General features: G+C 41.2%; 1 protein-coding gene across 1 annotated transcript; it reads left to right on the forward strand.

Moving 5' to 3' along the window:
* Window positions 1-394: 394 nt before the first annotated feature.
* On the forward strand, window positions 395-742 carry LOC103661686 (60S ribosomal protein L31-like). Its single transcript, XM_040625724.1, has one exon. The coding sequence runs from the start codon at window positions 395-397 to the stop codon at window positions 740-742; it is 348 nt and encodes a 115-aa protein (XP_040481658.1).
* The last annotated feature ends 10,035 nt before the right edge of the window (window positions 743-10,777 follow it).

Raw genomic sequence — 10,777 nt, forward strand, 5'->3', positions numbered from 1 at the left:
TGCTCAAGCTGGAGGTGCCATGACAGCAAATTGGAGCAGGAGAGGGGAAATGTTGTAAATGATCAAAAATATCAGATTACAAGTTTAGACCATAGATTGTTGAGAAACCCCCAGAATTATTCAGGAAGAATTTGAGAGGGGAATGTACTCACAGAGAATAGGTGGGGATAGAGCAAAAGAAACATGGAAATTGTTATCATTTTCCTATCCCCATACTGACATGACCTGAGAGACATGTGGAATTGGATAAAATGGAATGGAATGTAGTAGGAAGGAAATGGGATAGAATGGGATGGGGGGTGATTTGCAGTAGAAAATCATGGAATTTGACAGTAAATGCAATAAATAATAAATTAAAATGAGATGGAGTGCTTTTCTAAAAGGGGCTAGCAGAATGGCTCCTGCAAAGAAGGGTGGCAAGAAGAAAGGCCATTCTGCCATCAATGAGGTGGCAACTGGAGAAGACACCGTCAACATTCCCAAGCACATCCATGGAGTGGGTTTCAAGAAATGTGCCACTCAGGCCCTCAAACAGATCTGGAGATTTGCCGTGAAGGAGATGGGAACTCCAGATGTGTGCATCGACACCAGGTTTGACAAAGGTGCCTGGGCCAAAGGAATGAGGAATATTCCCTATTGTGTCTGTGTGCAGTTGCCCGGAAAACATCACAAGGATGAAGATCCACCAAACAAGCTCTATACGTTGGTTACCTATGTATCTGTCACCACCTTCAAAAATTGACTGAGAGTTAACGTGGATGAGAACTAATGACTGATTGTCAAGTAAAGACAACAGCAAAATAAATACATAAATAAAATCAGATGAGGTAAGATGAACTATGAAATAGAATGGAATCAAAAGGAATATGGGGAGTGAATAAATGAAATATAAAGTGGTGTGGAATGACTAGGTGTGAAATATACTATGGAATGCAAACAGAATGAAATGAAGTGGGCTAGAACAGACTGCGATATAAAACATACTGTTATGTCAAAATTTCGAAATGGGATGCAGAATACAATACAATGGGATGGACTTTCTCATTAAATGGTTTTGACATATAGATAAGCAATTTGTTTAATTGGCATGAAAATAATTAGCAGACTCAGGAAATTGCCATCATAATTGTAGTCCAGATGATTAGAAACTTAGGGACCTAAACTTAGGACCTAAAAAAGCTTTGTGCCTTCCTTGAATTATTCTGTGGATGGTCACCTACCTTATGATTATGGCACACAACTGGCACTCTGTAGTAACAACAACCAATGATAGTGTCGCCTCTGCTAAACCCCTTGTATGTGTTATTTCTTTTGATTCTCACATCCGTCAAATCGGATAAGTCCTATTTTGATCTCCAATTATAAATAGGGAAATGGAGGCACCAGAAGGTTAACCTACTTGCCCAAGATTACACAGCTGAGAAGTAGTGGAATCAGAATTACACCAAGGTGGTTAGGCTGGAGCTCCTGTGTGCTGACCCAGTACGCAAACCACTTCTCACCATGTCAGGGACTCATAACCTATGACACTGCATGTAGAAATATTAGGATTGGTATAAACTGTATTCTAGGCACTAAATGTCACCTACAAAAAGACTGGAAAACTTGGCGGAGGCACTGCTCTGATACAAACATGACGAAACAGGGCATGGTCACAAAGGCACTCAGCTCTGCTGCCATATTCAACACATTCAGAACCACATTGTCCCTTACCCCCTTTAAACCATGTCTCACTGGGGGCTTTCCTCACCTATTAACCATTCCTAATTCCAGTACTCATATGCTCAACACTTCCTAAGGGCCACTACAGACAACTTGATCATTCATTTCTCTTTCAACAGTTGAGCACCTATTCTATTATTTTGAAACCTAACGATTTTTTAAAAAGTGGATTCACTTCTTCTAGAAATATTCTTAACAAAGAAAGGTGGCCATACAACTAGAAATTCAGATAACTAGACCTCCCCACCCCACTGAGATGCCAGAATGCTTATTCTAGAGAACGTCTAGTGAGGATACAAGTAGCTGCTTTTGCTTGGTATTTACCACTTGAGAGAGTCTGTATCATCTACTGATTGAGAGGGGCTACCTGAGTTCAAATCCTGGCTCTACTGCTACGTAGTATTTTGCCCTTGTGTGAGCTATTAACCCTCTCTGTGCCTCAATTTCCTCCTCGGTGAATTGTAGATAAGAGGATAGTTTGAAAGATAAAATAAGTTAATGTACTTGGAGCTCTCAGAACCCTGCTTATCACAAATGATGAGCTTCATAATATCAGCTATTATTATTGGATAGGCTTTGCATCATATGCTTCCTAAGCATTTTCTCTTTAAATCCTTACAACCATCCTATGAAATGGGTGTTATAATTTTTGCCATTTCACAGGTGTGAAAACTGAGGTTCCAGGAAATTAGGTAATTTGCCCAAAGCCACATAGTAATTCAGTAGTAGTACAAATGAGTTTCAAATTCAAATTAGTCCAACTCAGAAGCCAGTGTTCTTAACCATTATGCAATTCAATACTGCCTTCTTTTCAAGCTGTTAGGAGGTCACCAGAGCATAGACAAGGACACCAGCACTTGGACAGGAATGAAGAGTTTCAGGCAGTCCTGGAAGGGGGAGGGGTGTGAAGAGGAGTGCATGTGTAGAAAGTGGTGAACTTCATGCAGAAAAATTTAAAAACCACTGGGGCATCAAAGAAATGTGTTATCTCTTCCTGGAAATAGTTCATGGCTTCCTGAGGGCTCCACCCAAAAGACCACATTTAACCTCCTCTTGTACTTAATCTATACTGGCTGGTTGCCCCCTACCTTTCTCCTACCACACTCTAATTTAGTCCTTTCTGACCTACTAATTATAGCCATGCCAACATGGCAGCTGGGTTACTTAGGAAGGCCCTAGGCCTTGGTGCCTCCAGTATGGTCCCACCTCAGGCTTTATCTAATGTGCTACCACTTTGGTCCAAGCCATCATCTTTTCACCTATCTCTGTGATCATTTCCTAACTAGTATCCCTCCCCAATCCATTCTCAACCTGCAGTCAAAGGGAGCTTTCCAAAGCTCTAATATTATCATTTCACTACATTGTGTAACACCTGCTTTCCACACTCTTAGATAATACCCAAAGTCCTTAACAAGAAGCATCTCGTACAAAGTGCCTGTGATAAGAGGAAAAGTGGTTAGTAGAATAGCAGAGGATGAAAAGGGGAATGATGGAAGTGAGATTGATAAGTTATGGGGTTCAGAGTCTTTTAAATATAGGACTGACCTCAGCTTATAATGTTACCCTTTATTGGGAGATTATTTGTTTCATGACATCCACATTTATCCTGTGCTTCAGACTAAAGTCATAGAGTCATCTTTGACCTCTCTCTTCTTCTCATACTCCAGGTCTGATCATTCAGTGAATTTTGAAAGCTCTACCTTCAAAATACCTTCACCAACACCACTACCAGCACCCTGGTCCAAACAACCTTCTTCTCACTTAGGAGTCATCACAAAGGTTAGACCAGATGACTCCTCCACTCGAAACCTTCTGGTGCATTCTCATCTCTCTCAGTAAAACCCAAGTTCCCACAAGGGCATGACAGGGCTCTATACAAAACTGCTCACCACTCCCTGCTTCTACATTCTGCCTGACCTCACCTCCACCACTTGCCCTTTCTCTTCCTGACCACTGCCCTCCTTCCTGATCCTTAAGCACTTCAAACACACCCCTGTCTTTGGGTCTCCGTTCTTGCTGTCCCTTCTCAGAATATGCTTCCTCCAAATATTTGTACAACTTGCTTCCTAGTTTCATTCAGGTCTTGGATCCAGTGTCACTTTCTCAGAAAGCATATCTGATCATCTTATGTAAAATAGAACTCTTCATTGCTTGTTTCCTCCATCTCCTACTTTAATTTTCTCTTATCACTTCCTTCCACCTGACATGTTACTATTTTGTGTCTGTTGCTCTCCTTCCCACCTTACCCCAGTACAATGTAAACTATATGACGGCAAAGATTATACCTGCTCATTTTCTACTGTATCCCTCATGCTAAGAACAATCCCTGCCACATAGCAAGTGCTTAACAAATATCTCATGTTGATAAATGAATGTCTGTCTTTGTCAAGAAGCTCTGACTCCATAAGACTAGTGTTCACCATCATGTCCCCAATGCATGGCAGAGTTCAATGCCTTCCTAAGATGTTCAATAAACATTGTTGAATTAAAGAGTGAATGGAATAGGGAATGAATGAATCATTAGGGTAGTTCACTGACCATGGGATGAGAATCACAGAAAGTATGGTGAAAGGGTTTGGAAATATAAAGCAGGAGGTCTGCCTGGTTAATCGTCACCTAAGGAGGTCATCTAGGAAAAGCAAGTCAATATCCCAATTTCAAAGTCCCCAAATTAGATTCTAGACAGGAGAATGGGACAGGGCTAAGGGATCAATCTGGACTTCAGAAGTGAGGTACACAAATGGGGCACCTGATGATCTCAGGATGTTGGAGTCTGTGGACTTTCTCCAGCCTCTAATGAAGGTTAGCTTTAGAAGCAGGCAGAGGGAGTGCCCAGTGCAGTGTCACATGGCCCCATACAGCTGGAGGAACTAAGCAGTACATAGTCTGGGACAGGCAAGACTTTTGGAGGTGATTTTTTTTGGCGGGGAGACAGTTCCAAGTTGGCTTTTGCTTTGCTCAGGAAGGCATCACTGGGGTCTTCAGGGGGGTTGTTAGTCCATGTGGAGCCTTGTAGCCTGGCCTGAATGTGAGCCCAAGCCTGCTATAGAGGGATTGTGAATTCCAAGATGTATTATTACCACGCAGGCACAACTGCAGTGCCACATTTTGCTGACCCACCTGAAATGCAAATAGGAAGAGCCCACTTTGCTTCAGCTGTTGTCTTACCTCCAGCTCTGCAAGAAGCTGATCAATAATAATTTTAGTGAAGACTCTAGGTTCCAAAGGGCTGAATCTAAAAAGATGTCTTGATAGAAAGAGGGAAAGTAAATGGAAGGTGGAGGGTATGTCATTCAAATTTCAGAGAACATAAACAGTGAGATGTTTATGCTACGTGTCCAAGAGGCACTGTGATGGGGAGGCAGGGAAAGGAGTGGGGCACTCTGGTCCAAGCCTCAGCCCCAGTACCTACAGACTATGGACCTTGAGATGACATTTAAGGTCTCTGAGCCTCTTTTATTCAAAAATACTGTTTCCTGCATTCCTTTTAAACTTAATTACAAGGTTACAAACAAGAATATTTGCACAGTAGTTTATGAAGTACTTGTCACATGCATTTGTTGATTTCATCTCTTCGGTAATCCTGTACAGTGAGAAGTATTATTATGATTCTCATTGTACAGATGAGAAAAGTGAACAATGGAAAGTGCAGGAGCCTGCCCCAGGTCCCACACACCTGCTGGAGGTGTCTGTGGTATTGTGGTGAACCAATCACTCAGACTTCCTCCCTTCAGGGTTCTCTACTGTGGGAGCCATGCTCCTGGGATCATCGTCTAAACAGAAAATAAATCAACACCCTATAAATAACAGGTACATTCCCAGTATCTCTCAATGTGGAACTCTCTGGTAAGGAGTTGGGGAAGCAGGAATGCCTGAATCTTACCCCATTTTCCAAACACCCCTCTATGTGGCTATCAAGGAAGATATATGCACAAGGACCCTTGACAAGACTAAAAAGGACCTAGGTCATCCTGAGTTGGTGTAGTGTTCTGAACTCTTAGTGAAATGAGTGGAGTTACAGGACCCAACTAATAGACTGAAAGGGCTCTGCAACCCTTTTCATTCCATTCCATTCCATTTTATTCCCTAATTTGACTATCAAGCCACAGACGATAGATGCAAAAGAGTAGAGGGGGAGCACAAGAAAGCACATCTAGAGGGGCTTTTCCTAAGGAACAGAAAGGAGGGAGGAGAGAGGCTCACACTCAGGTGGGTAACCTTCCATCAATGATCAGTCTGGGCACTCCCTGGGGTCAGGCCTAAGGTGAGGCAAGCAGGGTCCCATGAGTACATAATGGAAGGAGGCACAAACCCTCGGATTCGTGCTAGTGCAGGGTGGGCACCCGAGAGTCTGTGCCTCCAGAAATGTTGCACTGTCCAAGTCTCTCACTTGTCTCACCCTAGTCCTACCACTCAGAGTCCCGAAGTCAAATCAAGCAGACCAGTAAGTTCTCTTCTTACGGAGCTTCTAGGTGAGAACAGGGGTGGGAACCTGGATCTCCCCACAGAGCTAAAGATGGGTCTTCTCGTTGCCTTTCACTTACCATCCCTCTAGACTTTCAGCCCTTCACCAAATTTAGCATGCGTGTGGATTACCTAGGGATCTTGTTAAACCGTATTTTGATTCAGCCATTTGGGGACAGGGCCTAATATTCTGAATTTCAAACAAGCTCCCCCAGTAAAGTGCATCATATATAGCAGATAGTTTAACATATGAATATACTATTAACATCTAATTAGTATATAGTATATATAGATAAGCCTAGTGTTTAACATATGAATACATTATTGAAAAAACAACAGAGAAATGGAACTACCTTGGCACCAGGTGATGGTTTGATTTTGGAGCGGTGTCTTTTTAGCCAGGATTAGAGGGAGGAATGATGAAGTAAAATCCCCTACCAGTGAGGTTTGGAAAGAACTGATCGGGGAATAATTTTTCAACTCAAGAGCTTGAACCTTTAAGATAAAATTCTAGTCCTGGTGAAGTAAAATTCAGAGCAGGAAGTAGGAAAGAAACCTGATTATTCTAGCTGGGTTGAAAGGGAGCCTTTAGTGCAAACAGTATTCCACTAATTAGGGTTCACACCAGGCACATACCAGCAGCTGGCCATAGGCAGGAACTGTAGCCAGGCTGAGGTTCCATGGAGACAGCCTGACCTGGTCAAGATGGCCTCTTCCTTATCACTACCTGGCTTCCTGTATATTTCACTTGCTTCGTCTGCTAGAACATGAACTCCATGAGGACAAGGACTGTGTCTCTTTCATCTACTCTTGGATACTAAGCATCAAGAAGAGTGCCTGTAACAGAACAGGTACTCAAAGAATATTGCACGAATGCATAATAGTGAGAGAATTAGCATAATTAGAAATGAATGTAAAAGTGAGTTAGATGGACCGGGGCTTCTAACTTTGAATCAGGAATTTGCTGACATGGAGTGCCAAACTATGGTCCTAGCCTTGGAAGAGATCACACACTAATTGAAGAAACATGGCAGAAATATAAGAAAAGATAAATAATGATACAAGCATTAAATAGCAGAATAACAGTTTCAGAAAATTGTAAGCATTTTCAGCATCTCAAATCTGGTCCTTTAATTGGAGAATGAATATAGAAAATGAAGGGACAGAGTTCTGTGGAGTGGCCCACAACAGAATTTTGAGAGACCGGATCTGATGTGGCTTTTAACACGTTTCCTGGGTCTTTGGGATCTTTTCCGAAGAGTCAAAGTCATGAAGATCAAAACCACAAATGGCCATTGTCTGATAACACTGTCTCAGCTTACAGCTTGCATGTAAATGCCATGAAAAAGGCTGTCTTAAAAGTGATATGACTGGGCCAGTTTAGCTGAACAGATTCCTGAGGTTCACAGATTATTTAAACAGAAATCTGTTTGAAGGAACAAGGGAGCTCAAAATAGACATAGTATCGTCAACAGCAGCATCTCCCTGAGCCCCGTTCTCCTTCCTTTAGGTTGTGCAGGCTTCCAAAATTACCTGAAAAGTTGCTCAGCTTTGCTCCATGTGGATAACTTGGGATAAGTGGCCCTCCAATGTCTTTGTGCCAAATTTATAAAGAAGAACATATGATTAGTTTTCATAGGGAGCAATTAGCATGAAGGGGTTTGGTTGGTCAAAATTCTAGTCAATCACCTCAGAGGTAGTGCAAATAGCCCATGCTCAGCACAGAGACAGGGCTTTCTGACTCATCCAGATTCACTGTTGCAATTTGCTGTTGCCTCTTAACAATGTCTTCTGGCCTAGATGCCGTCACGTAGGGGGTGGGAGTATCATTAAGATTCCTTTCTTTAGAAGATACCAGCACACAGGGAGATACAAAGGCATTGCCAATTCCTCTTTATGAATAGCAAGATGCTCTTAAAATAATTTCTAAGTTGCTTCTTACTAAAGTCATTATGTCAAAGATAATCTGTCAAAAGCTCAAAATGATATTAAAGTCAAGCTTATCGATAGAAGAGAATCACTGTGCATAGCTTTCAAGTCGTGCATAGCTAATGGCAACATCATCATGATATTGCCTTCTTCCCCTGGCGGAAGGAAGAGAGTTTCTTTTTTGTAGTTAAGAGTAATTGGTCATGAAGACTCACTATGCCCAGAAATAACACAGAGCTATGTCACTGTCCTCTGTACTTTTCTTACGTTGAAAGAAGTGAAAAATAACTTACCAGGAGGTAAAGTTGATAGAAGTAATTTCATTAGCAGGCTGTGGGAAAGCAGCTATATTAATAACTCTTTAGTAGGAAATGCTCATTGTTAGAAAGTTCAAGAATCCATGTGAATGAATTTTAATATTAAGTTCATCTGAAATTCCATCATAGTACTTAGTCTCATAGAGGTACTAACAGCAAGACTTGGCTATAGAACACAGAAATGAACAATGCATGGTTATGTTGTGACAAGTCATTAATAAGGGATAGTGTGGAAGGTATGAACTTTTACCTTCAATTTTAATTTCTCTAAAAGCATTCAAACATGTAGACATGTAGAGTTTCATATCCATATGTAGCAATTCATGCACACTCATCTATACAATCTTTATAATTATTGAAACGAAAATTAACTATACCACTTTAGTTATGCTATTAAGGTTTACATTTTGAATTTTAAATGATAGTAAGTGAAAGGTATATTAACTTTTCCAAATAACCGTGAATGAATAAATGTGTGAACGAACAATTATTCAAAGATGGTGATCACGAGTGAGGTCCTTATTGCCACCTGGTGGCAGCATACCCTAATTGAACAATTCGTTTTTGTGTGAAATCGAGAAGTCTAAATGTATAAAGCGACAGAAATCACATCACATGAGTTGATATCACACAGACGAAGTATTAGATGGTCATAAGCCCCTGTAATTTAAACACAGTGTTTGTATTTTTATTTTCTATCCCTCATCTTCGGTACAAGGCTGGTTTTCCTTAGGCTCTGTCTAGGAGTGTTCATTTAATGAGCCACAAAGCCATTTAACCCAGCAGGTGGCCCCAGGCCTATTTAGTCACCATATTGACCAAAAAGGTTTAATTATATCATTCTGTGGTGTAGTAGAAATAACATTGGCTATAGACCTAATCCAACAGTGAGTTCTAGGAATAAGTAGCACTCTTTACCGCTCAAAAAATCTCTGCAGTTCAGTGGATTCATGCACATACTTATTTACAAAAGATTATTTTATTAAACTAATCCCAATGGCCCAGCCACAATTCAGACAAATTACATTCTTATCTCTGGAGATAGAAACAGACATTGATATTTTTGTTAAAACTTCCCAGGGGTTTTAATGTGCAGCTCGTGTGGAGAACCACTGAACTGGAGTAAAGAGAAGGTTGAAACATGAGCCAAGGAAAGACGATGTTCCTATTTGAAATTAAACAAATCGACAGTGAGGCCAAATACAGAATTCAAGTGTGTATGAAGAATATACAGAGAAAAAACAAATGCCATTGACACCTACCGTCCAAAGTTCTTCAGAAACTCTGAAGAATAATGGAAAGTAAACCTGTTTTAATTGACAACTTTCTGCGCAGATGCTTTTTGTATATATTTCATTTAATCTTCATCCATGTGGTTGGTAGACTTTATTATCCCTGTGCCCCTTACAGTTTCAGAAACTGAAGCAAACGTAGATTTATTAGCACACGATCATGTGATTTGTAAATAGCGTAGTATGGATTTAAATTTAAGACAGTCTAACCCCAAATCCCATGGGTATTTCCATGAGCCCTTGTTGAGTTCACATTGTTTAAGAAGTAGACTAGCCATCAGACTCCCTAGGTTCTCCTTTGATACACTGACAACTTCTTCTGGAGCCTCACGGGTAACTCCTAGGCCTGAAGCCTTAACAGTTTTGGAGGCAGAGACGCAGCTCAGTGAGTCATCTGACCTCCCCTGTGTCTCCTCTCCCGATTTACCAGCCAACCTAGTCAAAGGAACTCTAGTTCAAATGCAAAGAAAGCAGTGGCTGCCAGCCGATCAGAAGATGAATCAAAGACAGATTTTTAATGGGAATTTGGTAGAAAGAATGACTTCTTCAGCCATAAATAGAACACTCCAGTGGTTTTAAACTTGTGAGAAGGTGCGGTGTCTCACCTCCCATCTCCTCTATTTTTGGATCGTACACAACTCTCTGAACTTGCCCAGACTCCTGGGTTATTTCACTTTATCCCACTGGGTATCCTGATGATCTAGTCAAACAGCAAAACAAGGCTTTCTGAGTTTCCACTATGGATGTCCCCTATAGACCCCCTGCCACAATGGGTTTATGGTCTGGTAAAAGAAAAAAGCTATGCGCATGTGTAAATCCAAGCATGTTACTTCCCTGTTTAAAATTCATCTAATGACCTTCCTTTGCATTTAAGATAAAAACGGAGGTCTTTTACGGGTTCTGACAGAGTCTGCTTGATTTGAACCTTGTCTGTTTCTCCAGAATCTTCTGTCTTCGCCCCTCTCTCCATTCCCTAAAAGTACGTTCTTCCCTCAGCAGACCTTTGCTACATCTCTCCCTCTGCCTAGAATTCAGTCCCAGTCCCCAGACTGA

This window comes from Ursus maritimus, unplaced genomic scaffold (assembly GCF_017311325.1).
Source record: "Ursus maritimus isolate PB19 unplaced genomic scaffold, ASM1731132v1 scaffold_9, whole genome shotgun sequence".
Classification (NCBI taxonomy): domain Eukaryota; kingdom Metazoa; phylum Chordata; class Mammalia; order Carnivora; family Ursidae; genus Ursus; species Ursus maritimus.